This window comes from Camelus dromedarius, chromosome 4 (assembly GCF_036321535.1).
Source record: "Camelus dromedarius isolate mCamDro1 chromosome 4, mCamDro1.pat, whole genome shotgun sequence".
In the NCBI taxonomy this organism is placed as follows: Eukaryota; Metazoa; Chordata; class Mammalia; order Artiodactyla; family Camelidae; genus Camelus; species Camelus dromedarius.
In genome coordinates this window covers 54,534,614-54,560,885 of record NC_087439.1, presented here as the reverse complement: position 1 = coordinate 54,560,885, position 26,272 = coordinate 54,534,614, and the positions used below count along the sequence as shown (strand labels likewise).

At 36.1% G+C, this 26,272-nt stretch overlaps 1 protein-coding gene across 7 annotated transcripts in view; it reads left to right on the top strand.

Annotated features, from left to right (window-relative positions):
* PDE1A (phosphodiesterase 1A) overlaps window positions 1–26,272 on the top strand; it is a 297,804-nt gene that overhangs the window by 196,059 nt on the left and 75,473 nt on the right. For all 7 annotated transcript variants that reach the window (XM_064484963.1, XM_064484962.1, XM_010991573.3 and 4 more), the window contains one exon: window positions 10,373–10,486. In XM_064484963.1, coding sequence (XP_064341033.1) covers window positions 10,373–10,486 — 114 coding nt within the window. The remainder of the gene's footprint in view (window positions 1–10,372; window positions 10,487–26,272) is intronic.

Below are 26,272 nucleotides of genomic sequence, written 5' to 3'. Positions count from 1 at the left end.
TTTAGCTACACTAAATTTGGGATTTAGTGGTTTATATATGAGTGATGATGCACTCTCAAAACTGCTTCTGTCAATGCCAAAATGACATTCCTCAGATCTCATAAGGTGAGAATTATTTCCAACAATCTTGAGAGACCATGTATATAAAAGTTACATTTCCATGGAGGCAAGGAAAATTCTGCAAAATCAAATACGAATTTTTGCTCTCCAATTTTAGTGGTGTCTTGAAATCCAGAATATTCATATACATATGGAGAGAGAGAGAGATTTGGAGAGAAGGAGAATGGCAAAAAGAGTGTTAGGGAAGGGAAGGGGGGAAGGGAGACAGAAGGAGGGAGAGGGAGAGAGAGAGAGAGAATTATTCAAATTAGGCTAAAATAATTTTTTTCTAATACAACAACCTTCGCAGTAAAAGCCATCTTCTCAATCCATTCACTTGAAGTCAGTTTGGTCACTTATTATGTCACCAATTACATCCCAGCAGAAGGATTTCTCTTTCAAGCGACTCTTCTTTAATTGATCCCAATTTTCTTCTCTCAGTGTCCAGAGTAACGGGAGGACTTCTCTACTTCCCTGCTCTCTGACAGGACTTTGATAGTACTTGCCATGGAAATATTTCTGCTTATTAGATTTTCTTTTGTTTATGATTCATTGTAATTGGAAAAATTCCATGTTGACTTTTCTTTCCATAGTTTTATATTTTTGTGTGCATATTTCTTTCAAGATCTATTTTAGTATGATTTTCCTTCTCTGCTACATTCTGTTGGTACAAGCACTGCATTAATTAAGAGTAAATGTCCCAAGCCCACTTTTAAACATTCCTTTGTTATTTTTGGTGGAACTGGTGCTCAAGTTGCTTTACTCCACCAATACAGAAATAGACTTTGCTACTTTCCAGCCTCTTATTGCTTCAGGAGCCACCCAGACTCATAGTGCTCCTCTCACGCCCAACCTCTTGTCTACTCACTTTAATTCTTTCTAAACCACATTCTAATTTGACTTTTGTAGCACTGCCCAACATACTTTCCCTGTTCTCTGATTTTGCAAAAAAATAAAATAAAATAATAATAATAATAATAATAATAATAATAATAATAAATTCAGCCATCATAGTTCACTCTACTCTCATATTTTATACTATTTCTCCATGTGTCCTTTTCTCTTTTTCACATATATATTTCCTCTTCTGTGTCTATCTCAAATCTGAAACAAAGTGCCTGTTTTCAGTTTAGTCCATGAGCCTAGAACATGTAATGAAGAGGTGCATATTTAATTATGTGTAATTTTTTTTCCTTTGGCTTCATTGTGTGTCTAAAAGAGGCTAGAACGACTGGAATTCAACATAACCATCAACTCATGGTTGGAATATTTGGTGCCCTTTTAGTCTTTCTTTGCTTCCAATTCAAGATGCATTTTGACACCTTGTTATTTTTAAGTCATTTAAATTTGCCATGGTCAATGATTCCAAAACTACCAAATAAAGGACCTGACTTCTATGTCACTTGTCTTATGAGCAATTTATTGAACATTCTACTTTAATAGGGGGTTATGCCATTAAAATTCTTTTTTTATTATCAAAAAACTTCAGTTTCCCAGAAGTAAATAATCTCAATGACTTAGTTCATTTTAATCCTTTGTTCTTTAGCATACTTCCAAATAATATGCTTTTTTACTCTTTTTTGACTTATTAATTTCAGACTTTGCCAATTGGCATCTGTAATAATAGAGGGAATATCTCTCATATATTAATTTCACCAACTTTCCTACCTTCATCTTCTCAAAATAGTTGTACCTTATTTTGTTTTTGTCATTACTGTTTCATAGAAGTGTGGTTTGTAAATACTATTCACTCGTCAATCAAATAGCATAAATCAAATGACTATTCTATGTTGTATAGTTTTTTTCTTTCTCCTGGATTTCATAATCATTGTATTTTTCATGTATATTTTTTAATTTTATGCTCAACTGATCCGTCAAAACCAAGTTCCAAATATCCTATCAGCTCCATTGTTCATCCGTTCCATTTTTTCCCCTAGAGACTTCCCTCCAACTTCATTTCCTCTGTACTCCCAAGTCAATCTAGACTAGTTAATTCCTAGGATGGGCACACATCTCTTCTTTGGAGGCTTCCCTTCTTTGCTTATCTGTATTAAAATTTCTGCTATGTTTTCGGTTTGATCAAACACATCTCCCAGTGGCTTCCTGAAATAGAAGGCATGGAAAATCAAATTTTTAGGCTTATTGAATATCTTAAAATAGCTTTATTCTTTCTTCAAACTTGATTGAGATTTTGGTTGAGTACAGAATTGTAGTTGACCCCAGGACCAGCTACATAATGTACAGGACTCAGTGCAAAATGAAAATGTGGGGTTTCTTGTTCAAAAATTATTAAGAATTTTTGGCTGGTGACAGCAGAGCACTAAACCAAAGATGGGGTTCCTTCTAAGAACTTCGAAGGTCCTATGTGAGTAACAGGGTGCATGTCCATGAAATTGACCCTGGTGGGCCCTTTTAAAATGGAGATTTTTCATTCTAGAAAGTTGGCTTTTTCTTTGAGAGTTCTCTCCATTCCCAATGTCTAGAATTTTATTTAACTAGATATCAGCTCTCTTAGACTGGCCCTCTAATTTTCTTATCATTATTATTCAGTTATCCATTTTGCTGTCTTTATGTCCACTTTATGTGATATTAGACTTTATCCTCTACCCCTTTTGTTGACATTTTTATGTAAATCATCAGTGTTAATTCCCAAGAGCTCTTTCCATTTATTCTATTTTTTAAAAGTAGCATCATGTTCTTGGTTCATGGATGAATCTCTTCCCTTGCTTTTCTAAGTTTTCTTTAATTTAAGTATAGTTGATTTGCAATGTTGTATTAATCTCAGGTTTATTATATAGTAATTCAATATTGTATAATTATACACCATTTAAAGTTATTATAATTTTTTTCTCTGTACTGTATGTACAGTATATTCTTGTATCTTATTTACTTTATACCTAGTGGTTTGTATCTCTTAATCCCCCTTCCTCTGTCTAGTAACCAGTAGTTTGTTCTCTGTATCTATGAGTCTGTTTCTGTTTTATTATATTCATTCATTGTCTTATTTTTTAGATTCCACATATAGATGAAAACACAGTGTCCTTCTCTGTCCAGTTTATTTCACTGAACATAATGCCCTTCAGGTTCATCCATGTTGTTGTTGCAGATGATAAAATTTCATTCCTTTTTTATGGCTGAGTAATATTCCACAGCATATGTATATCGTATCTTCTTTATCCATTCATCTTTTGTTGGGCATTTAGGTTACTTCCATATATTGACTATTGTAAACAATGCTGCTATGAACAGAGGTTCATATATCTTTTCGAATTAGTGTTTTCATTTTCTTCTAATAAATACCCAGGAGTGGAATTGCTGGATCATACAGCAGTCCTATTTTTAATTTTTTGAGGAAATTCTATATTGTTTTCCATAATGGCTGAACCAATTTACATTCCCATCAACAGTGAACTAGAGTTCCCTTTTTTCCACATCCTCACCAACATTTATTATTTGTTGTCTTTTTGATAATAGCCATTCTGACAGGTATGAGGTGATACCTTGTTGTGGTCAGGTTTGCTTTTTTTTTTTTTTTAATGTTTTCCTTTGGTCTCTGTATTGTTTCTGTTTCCTCTAAGTTTCTTTATTTTGTTTAGATATGTCTATGTCTTTCATGTTTGAGATTTTCCTTTTTGCTTACTTACTGGCCACAGGCCATCAATATTAAAGAGCGTGGCTTTGAAAAGTGATCAGAATCTCTTTGTCATAGGTGGGGTTTGTCATCTGCTAGGCTTCACCAAAGGGTGAGGAATTATGAACTGTTTGTGCCCAAAATTTTATTTCTCTGGGGCTTTTCAGTCATGCCTTCACTGAATCCCCCAATCTCTATTCTGTAAATAGGTGGGAGAAAGGAACTTGTGGTATCATCACTCAGCGTGCTGACTTTTATTTAATCCTCCTATTTTCAATCTGGCAATCCTGCCTCCTTTCCAGGCTGCTATAGCAAAGGATAGTGTCCAGCTACCTGGGGTAGAGAAAGGAATGTGAAAACTCTAAAAATTTTCACTCTTTTGTTTTGAGCCTAAAGACAGATCCTTAAATTATAAGATCTTTGGTGTCCCTACCTCCTGAGCTGCTCTGTGGTTCTGTGGGGATTGCCTCCCATCTCTTAGTAATCACCCTTTGAAAGCTCTTTGGATTGTTTCTCTTTCTTAGTATCAGCTGACTCAGTTACTATATCTCACTGCTTAATTTTTCCAAAAATGTGTTGTAAGCTTTTCTCTGCTTTATTATCTTCTGTTTTGTTCTTTCTCCTTGTAGTTATTTTACCTTTTCAGTCTGGTTATGTTATGTTAATGACATTTCAGGGGTGAACAGTGATAAACGCATTTTTTTAACCCATCAGACCTAAGTGAAAACCACAAATCTCCTCTTGTCTATTTCTTTTCTTTAAATTTAAAAATTATACCACACATTCTGTGACCCAGCTAGCATTAGCCATCCTCCATAAACACTCCTTTCCAGAGTCAGGCTCCTCTCATGTGAAATTGACAATTCAGGTCTCCTGGCTCTCGTGTTTCCTATGAAGCAGCTGATCCTCAGCATTTTGTGCAGTTTTCATGCGCAGAGCTCACTCTAATGCTGACCACTACAGAAAACTGCAAATAGCTCTTCATTCAGGGTGTTGCTCCTCTCCACAAATATCAGAAAAAAGGTAAATGTGAATTCAAGGAGCTCTTCTGACTCGAAATCCTTACAGTCTTTCCGACACCCCCCATAGGATTGTGCTGAAAGTCTCTGGTATGGAGGAATGGCATTGTAGGTACAAGTTAGGCAAAAAAGATAGCACAGCTGAAATGGGCAATTTAAGGAGCAGTTAATAAAAAGAGTACTTATAGTAGGTAGACGAGTGTAGGAAACTACCAGGATAATGTAACACCTCTGGGCTAATAACATGGGGCTCCCGGGATGTGTTGTACCTTGAAAGGAAGAGAGAAAGAGAGGTGCTGAGAGAAAACTCTGTCGAGAGGGCTGTCTGGTAAATGACTTCCTGTGGAGGTGACACTCCAGGGAGAAGAAGAATAACACACTGCCTTCACTGCTCCCTTTCTCCTATCTCCTGCTGATGCCAGTTTGAAATCAGAAGCCTGATGTAGTCTCTGCATTCTCTCCCTCAGGGTAAGGAGCAGAGGAGAGCCCAGGAGAGTGGCTCTGGATGGACAAATGAAAGATATTTAACTCAGAGGGACCACTTGAGCTCAGTGCTAAATGTGTGTTTTCCAAGGTCCAAGAGAATGACATAAAATGTAAAATTGTTCTTCAGTGGGTCTGCTATGTGTACACCCTATTCCTAACCTTTCTTCCCTGGTTTAAATAAATACTAGTAGGTGAAGGTCACTACTTTTTCTTCATCAGAACACATATATTTAAATGTATATATATAATATATAAAAATATTTCCTCTATGAAACAATGTTATGAATAAATATATTTATATACTTTATAAATATATTTGAATGTATTATGTATTCATATACTTAAATATATATTTAACCACATATTTATTTAAGTATGTAATGTTTTTTGGAAGGGGGAATTATGCAATGCCCATTTCTGTAATAAAAAGTATACTCTAGAAGTAAAGTGATAGTTAACCTAAATTGTGATTTTAGGAGAAGAGAGAAAATAATTATATATTTCTTTGTACTTAAAAACATACTTTTCCATTATATATTCTCCACTTCAGTGGGATTGTTTTGCTTCTTTAAACATAGAATGTAAATGTATTTTAAAAGACAATAATATTTGCCATACAATTATTTCCATTGTTTCAATGATACCATTTGTTATGGGAATTATTTATTCTATAAAATAAAGGTATCAAGGAGCTTTCAATTATATTTGCCTATGTAAAAAAAAGTATCTTAAAGAGATTTTAAGCCTTTCTTCTTAGATTAAGATGAGGATTTAATTTCCTAAGCATTGACCTGCAAAGTAAACAAGACCATTTCATTATTTAATGGCTTCTTATCATTTTTATCATGTTCAGATTATAGGCAAGCAGGACTTACTGAAAATGATGTTGTGGCTTCTTGTTCTGACAGTCCCTATTTGTGTGTTTTTGTGCACTCCTGTGTATGGCCATATTTTAATGTCAGTTTTAACATCTGCTATAGATATTACTTTAGATTTACCTCTTCTGCTTTTTTTTAAACATTTTTTATTGATTTATAATCATTTTACAATATTGTATCAAATTCCAGTGTAGAGCATAATTTTTCAGTTACACATGAAGATATGTATATTCATTGTCACATTTTTTTCTCTGTTAGCTACCATAACATCTTGTGTGTATTTCCCTGTGCTATATAGTATAATCTTGTTTATCTATTCTACAATTTTGAAATCCCATCTATCCCTTCCCACCCTCCACCCCCTTGGCAACCACAAGTTTGTGTTCTATGTCTATGAGTCTGTTTCTGTTTTGTATTTATGCTTTGTTTGTTTGTTTTTGTTTTTGTTTTTTTTTAGATTCCACATATGAGCGATCTCATATGGTATTTTTCTTTCTCTTTCTGGATTACTTCACTTAGAATGACATTCTCTAGGAGCATCCATGTTGCTGCAAATGGCGTTATGTTGTCGGTTTTTATGGCTGAATAGTATTCCATTGTATAAATGTACCACCTCTTCTTTATCCAGTCATCCATTGATGGACATTTAGGCTGTCTCCAAGTCTTGGCTATTGTAAATAGTGCTGCTGTGAACATTGGGGTGCAGGTGTCATCCTGAAGTAGGGTTCCTTCTGGATATATGCCCAGGAGTGGGATTCCTGGGTCATATGGTAAGTCTATTCCTAGTTTTTTGAGGAATCTCCATACTGTTTTCCACAGTGGCTGCCCCAAACTGCATTCCCACCAGCAGTGTAGGAGGATTCCCCTTTCTCCACAGCCTCTCCAGCATTTGTCATTTGTGGATTTTTGAATGATGGCCATTCTGACTGGTGTGAGGTGATACCTCATTGTAGTTTTGATTTGCATTTCTCTGATAATTAGTGATATTGAGCATTTTTTTCATGTGCCTATCAATCATTTGTATGTTTTCCTTGGAGAATTGCTTGTTTAGGTCTTTTGCCCATTTTTGGATTGGGTTGTTTGTTTGTTTCTTATTAAGTCATATGAACTGCTTATATATTCTGGAGATCAAGCCTTTGTTGGTTTCATTTGCAAAAATTTTCTCCCATTCCATAGGTTGTCTTTTTGTTTTACTTATGGTTTCCTTTGCTGTGCAGAAGCTTGTAAGTTTCATTAGGTCCCATTTGTTTATTCTTGCTTTTATTTCTATTGCTTGAGTAGACTGTTCTAGGAGAACATTTTTGAGATGTATGTCAGATAATGTTTTGCCTATATTTTCTTCTAGGAGGTTTATTGTATCTTGTCTTATGTTTAAGTCTTTGATCCATTTTGAGTTTATTTTTGTGTATGGTGTAAGGGAGTGCTCTAGCTTCATTGCTTTACATGCTGCTGTCCAGTTTTCCCAACACCATTTACTGAAGATACTGTCTTTATTCCATTGTATATTCTTGCCTCCTTTGTCAAATGGCATTCTTAAAACCATATCCTTCTCACTTTTGTATTTCAGTTAGGTCAAAAATGGGGACATTGATAGGAACATGATTATCAATTTTCTTTTAAATTTAAATTATTAATGTATATACCATTCATGCTCTATAACATTAGAGATATCCTGGGAATTTTTAGCTTGGAATTAATGAAGACATGAATAGACACACAGGATTTTTCAGTATGAGAATATTCTTAGTTATGTAGGTGGTCCTCTTGCAAGATAGGATCATGCAGTGGTATCTTAGAAAGTAAACTTAGAGTATATGAAGTAAAGATTATGAAAACTACATCATTTTATATTGAGTATTTTTTCATTTGGAAGCTGGCAGTTCTATATTTGGATTAAAAAAATAATCATTTTCTACAGCTCAGTACTCTTTGTTCAAAGGTAGAAATTGTTTTTCTTCTACAACTGCTTGATTAAATCACAGAGCCAATCAATTATTTTCAAAGATGGTGTTTCTATTTTCATTTCTGTCTTCTTTCAAGTGTTCTGATCATTAGATGCTGAGGAAGTCCCTCCAAAAAGCTAAGAACATCAAAGACTGTTCAGTACATAATATTCAGGCTGATTTTTAAAGTCTTACGAATTATCAAAGATTAGCTTCATTCTCTTTGGAGAGAGATCATTAACAGTTTAATGCTGCTTTAGATTTTGTTTAATGTCTTTGATAGTATATATTAAATTTTTAAATATTTTAATTAAACTGATGAAAAACAGATATGTAACAGAAGCATCTATTTAACATATATCCTTTTTAATCTCAAATTATTGATTACATATTTCATTTTGTAATTTATAATTTGGTAAATGTGGACATATGTATACACCTATGAAGCCATTAGTACAATCAAGAAAATTAACGTTTTCATTACCCTCAAAATTTCCTTGAGCTCCTTTGTAATTTCCTTCCTCTCCTCATTCCCAACCTCTGATCTGCTTCCTGCCACTGCAAGAATAGCTTACATTTTCTAAAATTTTATATAAATGGAATCATACAGCATGCACACATCTTACTTCATTCAGCATAATTATTTGAGATTCACTCATGTCATTGTGTGTATCAATTATGTGTTCCTTTTTTTGCTGAGTGGAACTTCTTTGGGTGGATATGCCCATTTGTTTTTCCATTTACTTGTGGATAAACACATTTGGATTGTTCCCAGTTTGGAGCTATTACAAATAAAGCTGCTATGAATATTGATGTAGAAGTCTTTTTAAGGACATATATTTCTTTTTCTTTCCACCAAAGAATAGAATGGTTGAGTCATATGGTAGATACATGTTTAACTTTTTAAGAAACTGTTTTCCAGAGTGATTGTGCCTACTTACATTCCCAGCAGCAGTGTATGAGAGTTTAAATTGCTCTATATCTTTGCCAATATTTGGTATGATCAGTTATTTTAATTTTAGTCATTCTAATAGCTGTTTGATTATATCTTATTATTGTTTTGCTTCAGCTGTAGTTTTCAGTATATAGAGCTTGCACATATTTTGTCAGATTTTCTCCTATATTTTCTTCTAGTTTATAGTTTGAAGATACACATTTAGATCTGTGATGCATGTATGGATCAAAGTTTCTTTTACACATAGAGACTTCTGTTGATACAGTACTATTTGTTGTAAAATCTATCCTTTTTTCTTTAAATTATCTTTGCAACTTTTTCCAAAATAAATTGTTTATATATTTGTGGGTCTATTTTTATTTTTTTTAATTCTTATTTTTTATTGAAGTTTGGTCGATTTACAATGTTGGTTTCAGTTTATATCGATTCAGTTTTTTATATATATATATTCAAAATATATATATATATATTCAGATTCTTTTCCATTACAGCTCATTCTTAGACTTTATATTCTGTTCCATTGATCTATTGAACTATTTTGGTGCTAATAATATACTATATTATGCCATTTATAAACTGTACTGATTACTGTAGCTTTAAAATAAGTCTTGAAGTAGTGTAAATCCCCTTTGTTCTTTTTGCTAAATTTGTTTTGACTGTTCTAGATCCTTGATTCTGTATGAATTTTGGAATCCAGACATGCTTTAAAATTTCTCAAACAGTTGTTACACATCATCCTATGGGCAAAAACAAGAGAAAGTATTTTACAGGTTTGCCTCAGATGAAAAACCATTGCAGTAAAAACACTAAGCATACATACATATATTTTTTCTCATCTTAATTATATTTTCTCAGATTTTTTCCTTTTATGTTTGTTTTTATTGCTATACACAGTGAATAATTGCCTTAGTAGTAATCAAAAGAGTATCCTTTACCACAACATTGTAAAATGATTATAAATCAATAAAAAATGTTAAAGAAAAAGAGTATCCTTTAAATATTCTCTTAGTGCCAATTCTGAGGAAACAAAGCAGCCATACAATACATTCTAGTGTTAGGAATAGTTTTATGAAAACATCTATATTGTTTTGACTTTTCAGAAAAATTGTCCTTGAAATATGGTATCTAAACTGGCAACCTACAGACCTAGTATTATTGAGAGGTGAATATAATTTCTGCTAGTTGTTTAAGAGACAAAGACTGATCTTGATTATACCCAAAATACCTGAAAATATTTCTATGACCTGCAAAGATATATTGAAAATATAACTCAATGTGTATATTTAATAGCAAGCTAATTTCCATATAGTTACAATAAATCTTTTTATTTTTCTCTCTTTTTCGGCCACTTTTTGAAATAGACTAAGATGCTTGGTGAAGCAGCTGGAAAAAGGTGATGTTAATGTTGTAGACTTAAAGAAGAATATTGAATATGCAGCATCTGTGTTGGAAGCAGTTTATATCGATGAAACAAGGTAAGTTTTAACCTCCTCTCCCTTTTAAATTTTTTGGCTCTATCCATTTTTTTCCCCTTTTTTTTTTTTTTTGACCCTCCTTTCATATCTTAGTCATGAAATCAAAATCAAAATCTTATTAAAACTTAAAATGTTATTTGTGTAGCCATGTAAGGACTATGATCCTTTCTTTAACAAATATACATTTTAATCCAAATGCTTGAATATCACAAATACTCAATCCATAAAGTCATAAAATAAACACATTGAAGTCTCCTCTCCCCCTACTCTCATTGTCCTTAGGCTCAGATTTTTAAATAGAGACAGATAAATGTAGACTTATACATATTTTCACTGATATAAGAATTTTCCTATTACCTCAAGATTTCAGAGTTCCTTCTGAGCATATGGGTGTCACATACCCACAGAGTCTCATGAGATGTGTCTGTCAGACCCTCTGTGCAGAGCTTGCTAAGGGGCAGTCCCAAATGTGTATTTGATTATCACCTAAACCTCATCACCAGCCTCATAACTAGCAGAGCTGTAAGGAGATTAGAAAATGGGAATTTTTTTGAAGAGGGTTGTTAGCCCAGTACTGTGGCTCTCAACCAGATGATTTGCTCTCCATGGGTCACTGGGCAATTTCTGGAGACTTTCTCGGTTTGGTTGATGGAGACATGCTACTGTTATATAGTGGGTAGAAGCCAGGGATGCTGGGAAACATCTTACAATGCACAGGAAAATGCCCCGCAACAAAGAGTTATCCAGCCCCAAATGTCAATAGTATGGAGTTTAAGAAATCCTGGCCTAAAGGGAGAGCTGTGTATTTTCTCTTTCCTCTCTAAGGGAATTCTTACCCCTGACCTCAAGTCATGGGAGGGGTCCTGAGGACCCTAGAGCTAATAGAAGACTCAAGGCAGCATGATGTGACAGCTCTTGGGGAATCTGACCAGGGTCTGTTGGAGTCCAGAGAGTGCTGAGACTAGTTCCTGACTCTCATCTCATGAAAGATAAAGGTGGCAGACTGATTCAGAGGTAAGAGGAACCCTGTGGAGAGAGAGTCATGCACTTCTGGAGTTTAGCACAGATAAGTACTGAGTTTTTTCAAAGTCAGGAGACAGGTGGAATAGAGGTCTTTCAAAGGGATTGACCAAAGAATACTGACTTCAGAGGGTGAAAAACAGGCTTCGGAGGGTAATTATTGGTATAGAAGCCAGGGTAGAAGTCATGAAAATTCAGCTCAAATATCAGCGAACATACAATGTTCAAGATGCCCTCTTAGTGTAGTGAGCTGTCTCTGAAGGGTGCATAAAAGCTCCCTAAGAGGGAAAAAATAAACAACTAGCATTTGGGCATTTGTCACAGAGGTGACAACAAACCCAGGCAGTTATTTCCTGCCTCCTTCAATGCACAGTGCTGAACAACGAGAAGCAGCAGAGTGGGACAGAGTGGGACGGGGCCGGAACGTGGAACATGAAGACATCCATCGTTCCCTTCTCTTCTACAGGCTCCCTGCCTGGGGCAGGCCTGAGCGTGGGGCAGGAGAGAAATGTTGTCTGGTGTGAGATTGAAGTTTTTATATATTAATGTGTAGAGGAATTACACACAGTAATGTTATGTAATAGGTAATAAATTAAAATATGATTCAAAAAATCAAAAAAATGTAAAAAGGTACCTTATGAATGTCTTGCCTCCACCTGTTCCCAAGTCTACTTAAATTCCCCAGCTCATAAATTTCTTATGTATATTTTCAGTAATTAAGTACAAATTTTTAATTTCATATTTTTCCCTCTGCCTTTCATGGAAGGTAACACTTTTCTTTTTTTTTTTTCTTCTTTTTAATTGAAGTATAGTCAGCTTACAGTGTCAGTTTCTGGTGTGGACTATGTTTTTTGATCATGATCTTTTTTTTTATTGAAGTACAGTCAGTTACAGTGTGTCAATTTCTCATGTACAGCACAATGTCCCAGTCATGCATATACATATATTCATTTTTATATTCTTTTTCATTAAAGGGTACTACAAGATACTGAATGTAGTTCCCTGTGCTATACAGAAGAAATTTTTTTTAATCTATTTTCATATATAGTGGCTAACATTTGCATATCTCAAACACCCAAATTTATCCCTTCCCATCCCTTTCCCCCAGTAACCATAAGATTGTTTACTATGTCTGCGAGTCTGTTTCTGTTTTGTAGATAAGTTCATTAGTGTCCTCTTTTTTTTTTTTTTTTTGGTCAGATTCCACATATGAGTGGTATCATATGGTATTTTTCTTTCTCTTTCTGGCTTAGCTCACTTAGAATGATGATCTCTAGGTCCATCCATGTTGCTGCAAATGACATTATTGTATTCTTTTTTATAGCTTAAGAGACATCTTTCATTTTGATTTGTTTTCCCCTAAACAAAGAAACTTGGAGTTCTTCCTATATCATGTACTAAACTTTTAAATTTCAGACGATGGGGATTTTCACTAGTAACTGACAGAAAAGGGTGTGATGAGGACCATGATGCATAGGTGATTTTCTTTGTCCCCAGAACAGAACTCCTCTGCTAAAGCATGGTGTGGAGTCATAAACTAAGACAAAAATAAGTATACTTTTAGAATGACTTTTTGGTTAACTTTCACTGAATGTGTATAAATATATATGATCCTTCTATGAGAACAGAGAGTCAAAGTGTAAATAAAAAAAAAATTAGATATTGTTCCTATAATTTCTTTGCCTTCAATTTTTTGTTCCTTATTGTTCACAAGTTGTTGAACTTAACATACTTAGATTTCTTCAATCTGCCCTGGACACTTAATTTTTTATATTTATATAGAAATTAAGAACTTTCACCTTTAATAATTATTTGGAGATTTACACTATTCATCTTGTAAAGACATAATACTAAACTATTCGGTTTGCCTAAGTATTTTGTCTTTCATTTGATAGAATATTATATGCTTTCTTTATTAATTTTTCTGTTGTATTTCCTTCTCCCAGAAAATTATGATTTCATGGATATTTTTTAACATAGATCCCCTTGATCCCTAATTTATTTAAACTTTTGTTACATTTCAAAGTATAGTTCCTTTTCATTTGAAACTTGCTCTTTTGTGGGAAAAAAAAAAAACTGCTTTATTGCTTCATGGTACAAATTTTTTTTCCTCTTGACAACAAAACATCCCAGCTCTTAACAACACATTCCTCAATTTTACTCAAATGACACCAAACTTTTCACTCTTTTAATGCTATCATGGCATCATGTTTTTTAAATTGGATTAATAACAATACCCCACATTTGTACCATTCTGAGAGCTCTTAGCTTTGTTATCTCATTTTAGTCTTACCACAATCCAGTGCAGTTGGCAGGGTGTCATTACTTTCTATACTTTACTTTACTAATGAGAGGACTACAGCTCTTGAAGTAACCTCGTTAGTCAAAGGTCACAAACCTAGACTTTAACAAAGCTGGAACTAGAAACCAAGGTATGACTTCTTACTTAGGGCTCTTCTTTCTATAACTGGCTCCTCTCAGACTATCGCTATCAAGCAGGATGATTTTTAATGCCCTCTGAAAGATTTAGATGACAATGTGTAAAATATCCTGATAGTTGAAATTGTAAATTCTGCAAAAACAATACCTACCACTTATTACTAATAACTTATTATTGTAGTCTGCTATGTGCCAAGAACTCTTCTAAGTATTTTAAGACACTATTGTTTTTCATCATCATAACCATCCTAATGAGATAGAAACTTTATTATCACCATTTTACGTAGGGGCAAAGAGAGTCACAGAAAAGTTACGTAGCTTAACTAACCCAGTGAGTACCTTAAAGAGTGGAGTTAGGGCCTTGGCAGCCCAACTCTAGACCCTGGCTGTGAGGCACAGTTCTCATCTGCATCCCTTTAGTCACATCTGACTAGAAGGCAATTTCAAAGACTCATTGGAAGTTTTGATGAAAGCTCACATGCTGTCAGGGTTGTCAGACCCAGAGGTATGTGCACTGAGGTACATCTTCTTCCAACTCTGCCTTCAGTGATGTCACATTGATATCTTGCAACTGGAAGTATTTATACCATGGAAGTTGCCAAATGCTGCAAATTATGATTAGTGATTTTTCTGGAGAGCCAGTGGTTAAACATTTACTATCATTCCACTGGTCAGACCTAAGAATACTTTGTATGTATCTTCTAAGGCTGTCACTTTATGATTAAATAACAACTCAAGAAATTTTAGAGCAAAAATACTTGATCTGGTTCAATTTCCTATAGACTTGGTAAGACACAGAAGTAAATTGAGGATGTTTTTGTTAAGATGTATATATAATTATTAAAATTGCACTTGCCTTAGGAATGTTAGCAAAACAGAGATGATTTAGAAGGAGATGGAATGAAGAATTTCTTTTCTTTCAAACTTGAAATTTAAAAAATGCTGACTTCTGAGATTTTTCTTAATGGAAAATTTTCTTTCTGGAAAAAAATTCTTCAGTAAGTATTCCAGAGAGGCATTTTAAAAAAATTTTTTGGCTGAACTGCAAAAAAGGTCTATGCATAATAAAGCAGGATAAAACAGAAATTTTGAATTGTTTTCACACACACACACACACACACACACCTTTTCCCACTGAGACTTAGTGGCTGCAGGGTTTCAGTTAAAACAAATCATAACGCAAAATCTCTCTTGAAATATGATTTGAGTAAGAAAAATAAAAACAGAGTTTCTGATAGAATTTGTATTGTAAACTTCTTTGAGGGATTAAAGCACAATTCCCTAATGAATATGATTTCTTGTAGGTTTCTTAACAAGACATTTTCAAATGCAAATGCCAGTATCTTATGAATTCTGCTTTCAGATGTGTCCCTAGAGGCTATTGCTTTTCAAAACTGCACAGTTATAATCCAAAAACATGTGGCTTAAAAAAATCTGTTTGTCCTTATTTGGATTTGGACGCTGCCAGGAAAAGTAGCATCCTTGGCCTCATGTATTGCTATTTACGAGGACAGGCAGCTGACTGGGAGCTATACTTTCAATGATGGGTATTATGCTTACTAACACCACCCTACAACACAATTTATAACTTCATTTTCTTAATGTGAACCAATCTAAGTCTTATGATTACCATCGTTTGAGCACAGACTCTGGATTCAGAAAGTGTGGGTTGTTCAAAGCCTGGATCAATACTCTCTTCCTTTAAGCAACTGACTTAACTTCTCTGTTTCCTAGCTTTATCATCTGTAAATTAACAATAACGACAATACTGACCTCACAGGGTTGATTTGAGGATTAAATGTTGCACAATATCTGACAGAGCAAGAGTTGAATAATCACCACTTTTTGTTGTACTAATGAAATGCAGGTATTTCTGGGTACATAACACCTTAGGATATATAATTTATGAAAAATATCAAATAGTTTCTTGAGAGCAGTTTTGGATCCTAAAGAAATGAAGACAGGTGGGCTCAAGTTACCAGGAAATGAAAGCAAAGTGCAAACTGATGGAAAACAAACCTTAATAGGATACAGATCTTGATTTTAAAAAAATCTTCAGTGGATTCCTATGTCTTAGTAAGTCTAAGATCCTTAATTCTGAGAGATGATCTTGAGCAAGAATGCATGGATGTCAATCAATACGTCACAAAGTTAGTCTACTAGAAATTGAGTGAAATCCAGGGCATCTCAAAAGGAAGCCCTTAAAATCATCAAGTATAGGAATTTACTAAGGGATATTTACTCATGAGACAAATATTTACTGAATATGTGAAGTGAGTACCAGACACCCTGATCATCAGAATCAGGAGTACAACTGTGCAGATAGATGGTGGCTGGAAATGAGTCAAGAGCTGGGAAGGTAAACCTAGGAACAAGGGCTGATGCTGCAAATAAGAACAGAGAGGGTCAGAGTTTGGGAGAGAAACCCAAGCACACTGACAGATTACAAGAGGACCCACTAAGTAATGGCAGTAAATCATAACCAGAAGGAGTAGCTTGAGGTAACAATTGTAGAGTCAAAATTCTGAACCAGATGTGGTTGGACTTGCTTTGCGTTAATGAGTTTAGTTGCCTGGCAAAGCTCCCCGTGCCCATACTCAAGGACATGGCTTCTAACAAAAGGAATTCAGATTAAAAATGTCTGGAACGTACTAGATATATGGGCATTAGAGCTCAGAAATATGGTGCCAGTTAGAGATGTGAATTTGGGGATTATAATCCAGGGGTCTCAGATTTTTTTTATTTGATGCTCGATTTTGATTTCAATAATCAGAGATCCTTTGCTATTCCAATATGTTTCATATCCTAAAGATTTTGAGAATGCTCAATGAATGTTTACTTATTTAATCAATCTCTCCTGGCTGTCACTTTCCTCTGCAGTCAGCTTTCTTCAGACTGCTGAATTGTTCCTCTGCAGGTCACCTTTTTTTCCCTCAAGTCCAGCAATCCACAGGCTGGTACTGCTCTCAAGCATGAGCTCAGTCCCTTCCTCCAGTTCCCCAAACTGAAGTTAGAATCAGCTAGAATCACTATTACTGCTGTAAGACCTCTCAGAACACACAACTCAGCTCCTTCCATAGAGATCCCCTACCAGGCATCTCTCTGCATCCTTGAAGGTCTAAGCCCATCATGTAAAGCCACCTTACCATCCCCAGGGGAGGGGCCTTTAAACAAGTTTTCCTTTCCTAAGTTCAGGATCTCAAGCTTCAAGGCAGAGAAGAAGGAAGCATGCTATCAAAATTAATGTCAAGTTGTGCAGTCATCTCCAGGATCAACACGTATGCTCAAAAACTATGCAGTCTAAATCCTCATTTAGAAAATGACATTTTTCTAAAGGACACAGAATCTGCAATGATGTAGCTGTGCTCACAATGAAGACAATCGTGTACTTTACTGTTCAGGATTGTTTAGCCTCTTGAAGTCACATTATTCCAATCTTCTATATGCCAGAGTTGAGCCTTCACTTTATTTTTGTGTAACTTAAAGACCTACTCAAAAGATTTTTCATTAAACAAAAGAGCAGTCTGCCTCTAAATGTAGAATAAAGCCTCTACAGAATAAAACAAATTATTGTTTGACTTTTCAAATGTCAGTTTTTCTCATTTCCTGCAGTTAAGGTTTCAAAAACTCTTGGAGTTCCATCTCCAGTAGGGTCACCATGTTATCCCAATAACTAAAGTCAAGGGAGAGAAGTCAAGAGAGATGAAAGTGCCAAGTAGAGGTGTGGAGTGACAGGGTAGCTAAGGAGAGATGTGCTGAACGCAGCATTTAAAGTTAGTCATGGAACTACTAAAGAGGATCCTCGCAGGAAGTGTTGATATAGAAGGAAGAGGCATATCTGAAGAATATGGAGCAGCAAAAGTCAGCGTAGAGCAGGGCTGGTAAAAAGTGTTAATTAGATGCCACTGGGAGAACCACTGGATGCAGTTAGGAGATTCCTGATGCCTCTGGAGTGGAGTTTCACAAAGAGAAAAAGCTACCAGCTAGATTATGGTAGCATGAGGAATTGAGGTTGAATGGCTCTGGAAGAAATTAGTGTGGACTACTTTTTCAAAAATTTTCTAGTAGGAAAAAGCAGAGATAGAACAGTCTGCTAATGGGGACATTTATATATATATATATAAAAAAATACTTTTTTTTTTTTTTAGAAAGGAAGGCTTCTATTAGCCTGGAAATAATTTTAAAAGAGATTCAGGTTAAAGAGAAGTAATACCTATAGAAAGATTAGGTCAAGAAGTTATTCTTAAGAAGTTATCTAGAAAAGAAACAAATAGCCAACCACAGGTGGAAAATGTAGATGAAGATGTAAATGTAGATGAAGATGGAGCTAACTAATGCACAGCTAAGGGTCTTAAAATAAGCAAAACATTGAGTAGCACTGTAAAATCAAAAAGATTAGTTAGCATTGATTTTAAACTCAGTTGCTCAGCATGGGTTAGAGTGTGACAATAATTTTTATCAAAATATAGACTGTGGGCTCTAAAACTGAGGGATCATTACAATGTGGAGAGAAACCCTTTGTGGTTAATCACTACAATCTGCACGTCATGATGGCATTGACTTGGGTGTACTCCTTAGACATTTAGAGCCAGAGGAGGGAAGAAGGGTAAAAGAAAAGAGCTTCATTAATATTTCAATTGTAAGTGACATGAAACCCAACCAAGCCACCTTAAAGAAACTCTCGTTGCTGAAATATTTATGGCTAGTGCACACAAGCACAGGTGAGTCAGGACAAAAATGACATCAAGGGATCAATCTTTTTGTTTTGACTGCTCAGTTATGACCTCCTTCTGAAGCTTTGGGTGGTAGCAAGACAGTGGCCCTATTTCCAGGCTTTACATCCTCACACATTCAAATCCAGTAGGAATAAGAGAGCATTTCTTTCCCAAAGGCTCCAACAAACACACTTTTCCTATTTCATTGGCTCAAGTTAGGGAATATACTTATCCCCCAAGCAATCATGTCCAGAGGAACCAGGTATACAAGTTCAGTGGTCAGGAATCTCATGAGGCAGGTAGGAGGTCAATTTTATTTAAATCACATGCCTAAGAAGTGAGAGTGGAAAAGCGTGATTTCCTAAAACAGCAGCAGCAAGAACAACAACTATGTCCTTTCTAGAGTGAAAACTAAAATGTTTATGTTAGCACCCCATGCAGGGGGACCTGGATCAGGGTCTGTGTGGGATGTTGAGCGACTCCTGTCCTGGGTTTGCCCCTACTAATGATAATCCTGTGGGCAAGAGATTTTTTTTACTCTAGTTACTGGTTTTCTTACGTGGAGATGAAGTTACTAGTCCCTTCCTGTTCTGGAATTCCATGGTTTTATCCATGGCCCCAAAGTCCCACGTAAAGATCTGTGTATGCCTAAACTACTCTGGCCCCTAGCAGGGTGACCAAGGCTGCTGCTTATATGCTTAGTTGGGAAGCATTTATAAATATGGGCTCTTGTATTTTTTTAGAGTTGTTTCCATTTGGAGGTGTCCCTGAGGAAAACAGTTTGAAGGGTATGTGCTAAGACATTGCTGGAGCTCAGTGAATCATTAAAAAGCAAATTATGATTTTTATGAATTCCATTTTTATGGTGTGAGTTGTAGGGAGGGGTGGCTGTTTGGAGTGCTGTGTTTGTAGGCTGTTCTCACCCTGTAGATGGAGTGTGAAAACCAGGCTTAGAAAAAATTGCAATATATTTTGGTTGATTTTCATATTTTCTGCCATCTGTGGTGTGTTACTTTCTGCAAACTTTCAAATACAGCCTTACTAGTGATAAGGGAAAAGAAGAAATCTGACCAGATCTTTTGAGAAATGACTGACATAAAAAGTGCCACATATTATGCAAAACCTCACTATTGTGCTATTTTGGGTCAATAAAATATAAATGAATATTTCCTGGATTTGAAAAAGATATAATTTTTAATATTATTTCTTTCTAATGATGATATGAATAACAATTAAGGTTATTTGACAGTTAATTATATACAAGGTAATAGTTTATGCAATTTGCGTATATGATTATATATAATTCTCAAAAATTCTATGAATTAGATAAATATATTATTCCACTATAAAGTTAAAAAAATTGAGACATAAAGTAATTTACTTGCTTAGAATCATATAATTATTGAGTATCAGAGACAAGTTCAAACTGAAATGGAGTATACCCAATGACAATTCTCTTTTTCCTTGCCAATAGAACCCTTTTTTCCCCTCAGCTATTCACTCTCCTCTGCAAAGTCAAGGGATTCAGGGGAGACCAATCCTAGCCCCAGGCTCGGGATGAGTGTATCAAACCAGTAATTAGTCCCAAATTCCCTAACCAGTGAATCTCGACATGGACATGTGTTATAATTCCAGCCAGTGAGACTAATGCGGGTTTGGCAAAAGATTTCCTCTCCATAGAAAAGGAGTTCTGTGCATTTGGCCATTGTATCTGGGTATGATGCTTGAAAATGATACAACGATCTTGCTACAAGGTTAGAGCTAAACCTAACACTAAAGTTGGCAGCATAGAAAGATGGAGGAAACCTGAGTCCTTAATGATATTGCTGACCTGCTGATTTAAAAACAAAATCCCTACTGGAGTGTACCTACCTTTAGCTTTCTTGTTAAGAAAAATAATAAATTCCCCTGCTATTTAAACTACTTTGGGTTAGGTTTGATGTCACTTGCTATTGGGAACATCCTTACAGCCACATCGGTCTGCCTTGCTCCAAAGCCCATGTTCTTAATCTCTAATCCTTCTAGGTAGTCACCTTGTTCTAATAATAAGTCCTAACACAAATACTTATTACCTAAGATAGCTACTTAGAATTTACAGTCTATTTTCCTATAAAAAGATAAGAGGCTGGTTCAGTTTCCAAGGTAACTCATAAAACATATTGATTCCATGATACAGTTAAACAGCATAAGTTTTCTTGGGCAAGAATCAGGTACTGAATGTTAGAGATTTAAGTTTTTTTCTTATTAAATAAAAGGGTATTTCCTTACTCTTTACTATATTCCATCAGCAAGCCTACCTCCAAAGTATATTTTGCTCAGTCTACTCTCCATCTCTTTTCCCTCATCACCACCTACATTAGCCTAGTCTGAGTCACCATTATCTTTGAGGCTATGTCTCGACATACATCAACCAATTCTGCCCTGGGATCTTGCTGTCCTCCAGGTTTCACCCAGGAGTGGGGCTGGGGGTGGAGCGGGGCATCCAGCATTCTTCAGCTCCAGGATCCTAGAAATGTATTGGGGTGCTGTTTCTCCCCTCAGTGTTTGTCTCGGTTTGGAGAATATCAGATTGGACTGTATTCCTCTTCAAGATCTCTTCTGTCTTTCTTTCTGACTCCTCTTGATAAACCTAGAGCATCTTTGGACAATAATAGGAATGGAAACTCTGCTCTGATTCATCAGATATTTTTCCATTATCTTTGGGCCTTTCCTCCCTCACTAGAACTTAGATTTTGAAACAGTAGTTTTCCCCTCCCCAAGTTATTGTGTGCTATACATGACTTGACTCAATGAGTGAAATCATGGCTGACTACATGGACAAAGGGCCAAGTAACAGGAAATTTTTTTTTAATTGTGATACCATCTTTGTACACATGAAGCAGGACCTGACTAAAAATGCTAATATATATAACATATACATCAAAAAAACCCAAAAATGACTTTATTCCTCACCTATCCATTGTAAATATTTGAATATTTTATAACCTCTGAGACCAGAGACTATCTGCCTATATTTTTATACAGTTATTCCTTTATTCAGCAAATATTTATGAAGGACATTATATACATTGATAATTATTTTGCTATTCTGTTTGGCTACTGCTAACTTCCTCTTGTCATTGTCCCTACTATTTTGGCTTCATAGGTTTAGAAAGAGATATATTCCTTGTCTTCCCTCACATTCCTATCCTCCAAATATGCCCCAGCTCTTCTTAGTATCCATTCTCCACCCCTGAGAATTTGACTCTTCTGTATAGCACAGTGACTATAGTTAATAATACTGCATTGCATTTTTGAGAGTTGCTTAGAGGATAGATCTTCAAAGTTGAGAAGCTGACTCTTTTATTTTCAATTAAGTAACATACAGATAATTCTTACTTGTAAAATCAATATAAAAGGTTCATTAATTAAGATACCTTTACAGAGATTCTTCTGCCAGTCCCTCCTGTGTTGTTCACCAACACTCTCCATCTCTGACAGTGAAATAAGGGGCATATGGATATCAGCAGTACTGCTAAATCCATATTATAAAAGAGGATTGAATCTTACATTCCTGGAAGAGATTTTCCATTAATTGGCAAGCTATGAATGGATGAGAGTTGTTCTCCAGCTTGAATGTTTATCAGCATCACCTGAAAGCCTTGTTAATTCAACAGATCTTGAGTAGAGCTCTTGAAGTTCCAGTTCTAACTAGTTCCCATGTACTGCTGATTCTGCTAGTCCAGGGACCACACTTTGAGAACTACTGTACTGGAGGATGTCAAAATGAGAGTACAAAAAGAGAGATGTGGAGAAAAGTGTTAGAAATTTAATGATTAGAATTTCAAGGTCTTATCAAAAGAATATGGTCCAAATATTGCCCCCAGTTGCATATGAGATGACCTCTTGCTGAAATGCCTCCCCCACACAGAATATTTCATCATGTAATAGGAGCAATAAGCCAGGGGTGCTGAATTGGAGATTAGAGTGCCTCAAGTAACAAGTCTTGGGCACAGAAGAGGCAGGCCTGGCCTTTGGTCTGTGGTGTGGTCACCTCTCCCAGATCTGGGAAAACAGAGCCTTTAGGCTTCATCTCTGGGTTGCAGCCCCACCCTTTTTTCTCTAACCTACCACTCAGTGATCCTTGGAAGGATACTTAGATGGATCCTGTAATGCCCTCCTCCATGTCTCATTCTCCTGATTAAAAGAGGAACTTCCTGCCCTGGAAAAGTGGCACAGGATGAAGATCAATACTAGATGTGTAAGTGGCTGGGAGTGTGCTGAAGGCTTTCTTGGTGTCAGACACTAAGTACTTTCTGTGTATTTACCCATTTTATCCTCCAAAACCACCACTAGGGATACTATTATCATCTCTACTTTATTATTATTGTTTTGTTATTTATTATTCTCTATTTTATTGACAGAGAAACTTGAGATTCAGACAGAGGAAGTATTTTTTCCAGGACCACAGAGCTATTAGGTGATGAAGCCAGGATTCCAACTCCTGGGGCAGTTCTAAACACAGAGGTTGCTTATTAATCAAAAAAATTGGTAATTAGTGGAAGGTCAGGCTTTGAGCCTAAAGGAATGTTTTCAAAGATATTTTTGAGCTAAAAGGACTTCCTGGTGGGAAGCCAGGAGTCATCAAGAGAGGCCTGTGGCATTTTTCTGCTTCACCCGTTCCCTCATTTCCATCTCCCAAATGACTCCCAAAATATAATCTTGATCTTAATTCTCTGAGCAACTTAACTCCTTCTCAGACCCTCCCCCAATATTTCCTGGCCCTTTCTGCCTGTCCTGGGGGACGGCCCTCCTCTGACTGGACCTTTGCTTACTTAGGTGAGTACAGAGGAGGTGCTGAGCCCTCAATAGGCCTTAGCTTGGGGGAAAGCCACCTCTAACTTTAACACTCTTCTTTGTGGACCTCATTTTAGCCAAATTTGCCTCTTGGGAATAGAGCTAAGGTCAGCATAACTGACATCCACCCAAATGTTCAGTCTTCATAGTTACTCTGATATGATAGTCATCATCTCATAGTTTAAAAAGAAAAAAAAAAAAAAGATTAACAAAGCCAAAGGAAACATTGAACAAAACCTATCAAGTAGACAGAAAAAGAAAACTGCCAAAACTGAAACCAAATCAAAACAAAAACAAACAAAAAAGACTGTTGACATTAATTTGTGCGCCTGCCATTTTAGGTCTCTTTTGAAACAAAGCAAGGAATAAATAATAAATAAATAAATGTGCTTGGGTGGTGGCCTGGAAAAATTAATCCAAATGTATTTAGCACTCAGGAAGCAGGTTATTGACAAGTTGGAAAGACATTTCAAATATATTACCTCTTTCCATCCTGACATTTAATATATTGTACTTCAAAGTACCCTGAAATTCTACCATCCAGATACATTTCTCTCTGAGAAAAATGATTCAACATACCAGTCATGGAAAATAAATTAAAGCTGCTTCCAACCAAAAATTATCTGGTGGACCAAACTCCTTTAAAATTGCTTTGAGATCAGTTTTTAACCCTGAATTCCAGGATAGAGGTGGAATCGGGAATAATGATTACTGATATGTTTATTGTCTGAGTGTGAAGGTAGCCTGGGTACTTAGTAAGAAAAAACATACATTGAGGTGAAGGATAAGTTCAGCAGTTTAAAAGTCAGACTCTAAAATCAGATAGATTTGAGTTCAAAAATGACATGGCCATTTCTGGTTGTATGATTTAAGTAAATCACTTAAGGCATCTGTGTCTCAATTTATTCATCAGTAAAATAGGGGTACTGATAATAATTTGTATCTTCCTCCTGGTGGTATTGTGAGGATTAAATGAAGTAAAGTTTGCCTTCTTGCCTGGTTCATAGTAAGTAAGCAATAAAGTTAGCTGGCATTATCATCTGTTCTGAAGTCTAGGTGAAGCTTTGGTATTACCCTTAGGGGTTTTCTCGGTGGGGGAGAGTGCTGGCAGCTCAGAGTACAGGTATGTGTTAATCAAAGAAATAATACTAATGGACTTACCTATGAGGTAGCCACTTAACTTCCAAAGAATATCCATCCTGAAGAAAGATTGCCCTCTCTTAATTTCCACAGTCATCCCAGAAGGGCTCACTTGGAAGGTGATTACCAAGTATGAGTCTTCCACCTTTAGCCCAGAGCCAGTGGAACTGCTTCCCTGGCACAGTTCTCCACTTTAGGGTGCTCAACCATGGCCCTCTTTTGGTGTGCCCCTTCCTAGGGATGATAGGTCTTCAAGCCCAGGGAGAACTTGGAGCCCCTGCCTTTTTCCTCCTTCTGGGTACATGGACCCTGAAATTCTCTGCCCTGTCCAGTGTGCCCTTCTACCATATTCTGAGCACAGAGACCTCAGAGTTCTCTACCCAAAAGTCTCCTAGACTATCTTTGTAGTCTTAATGGTGCTCTCCTTAGCTCTTTCCTCCTAAGGTAACCCAAGACACTGTTGGGTTGTGTACCTCTCCATAAATGCAAAGAGTGGCCAAGAAGCAGCTGCTTTCAAAGCTGGATGGATTGATGGAGATTGTACTAGGAGGCAGTAGTGTCTACCTGCTCAGACAGTGAGAGCCTAAGCAGGAAGTTGGCAGGGGCAGAGGACCAGACACAGCCCACCAGCCCAGCCTTATCACACAAGGAGATGAGAATTCTCAATTTCAACCCAACTTGTGAGGCTTTTATGAAACTTATTAAAAGGTAGGAGGAGAGAACAAATATAAAAGTTCGTTCACCTGATATATAACTTTTAAATATTTAATTATGTGGTATTTGGGAGAAATGTGCTCCTACCCTGGGCCCAGCAGATATTAGAGCAGAATTGAATGGGTTAGTTGCTTGCTGAAGTATGTCCTTTATAAGAATAGTAAAGCAGGAAAAGAGAATTTCAAATTTGAGAAGCCAGTTTCCCCTAACTGCATCCAGCACTTGAATGTTAATACTTAACAGGTGTAAACGTGGGCACTGATTGCTGGAAATAACCACATGGGTACACGAGTGCAACCATTTTCCAAGAGTCCACTGTGGACAGAAATATTCTCACTGATATAATTGTAAGAGTCAGAATCCCATGACCTCTGCTTCCGTGGCCACCTCCTTCTTTATTCACTTTTCCTACAAACTTTCTAGTTCAAAATATAAGCCCTTTGGGAGTTGTGTCATCTGATTTCAAGAGAAAATTTGGAGTATAAATAGCTCCCGAGGATCAGTAGAGCACTGATTGGATGCAGGGTCGGTTTTCACAGCTTGCTGGCCCCGCATTGGCATGCAGCTCATGTTTGAGGAACCCTCACTTTCTGCTTTATTGTCACCATTGGGACTAAAAGAGAAAGTTGCATCAAACACCAGTTGAAGCATGTTTCAGAAGTCAACAGTGATAACATTTTACACATATACTGCTAATCGTTCTTTCTTGTGTAGTACCTTTTAAGAATTCCCAAGGGAAACACACCAGTAGTTCTTTTGTTTTGTTTTTTCATGTTGTAAGTTTCTGAAACACAAAGTCCATTTTTTAAGAGCACTCATGGAGCAAACAATTATGCTCACCCCACCATCTAAGCCTAGGATGAAGAGCAACTGATCTATTCGAAGCAAGATTCATTATAGTATTTGAGAAATTTATGTCAAA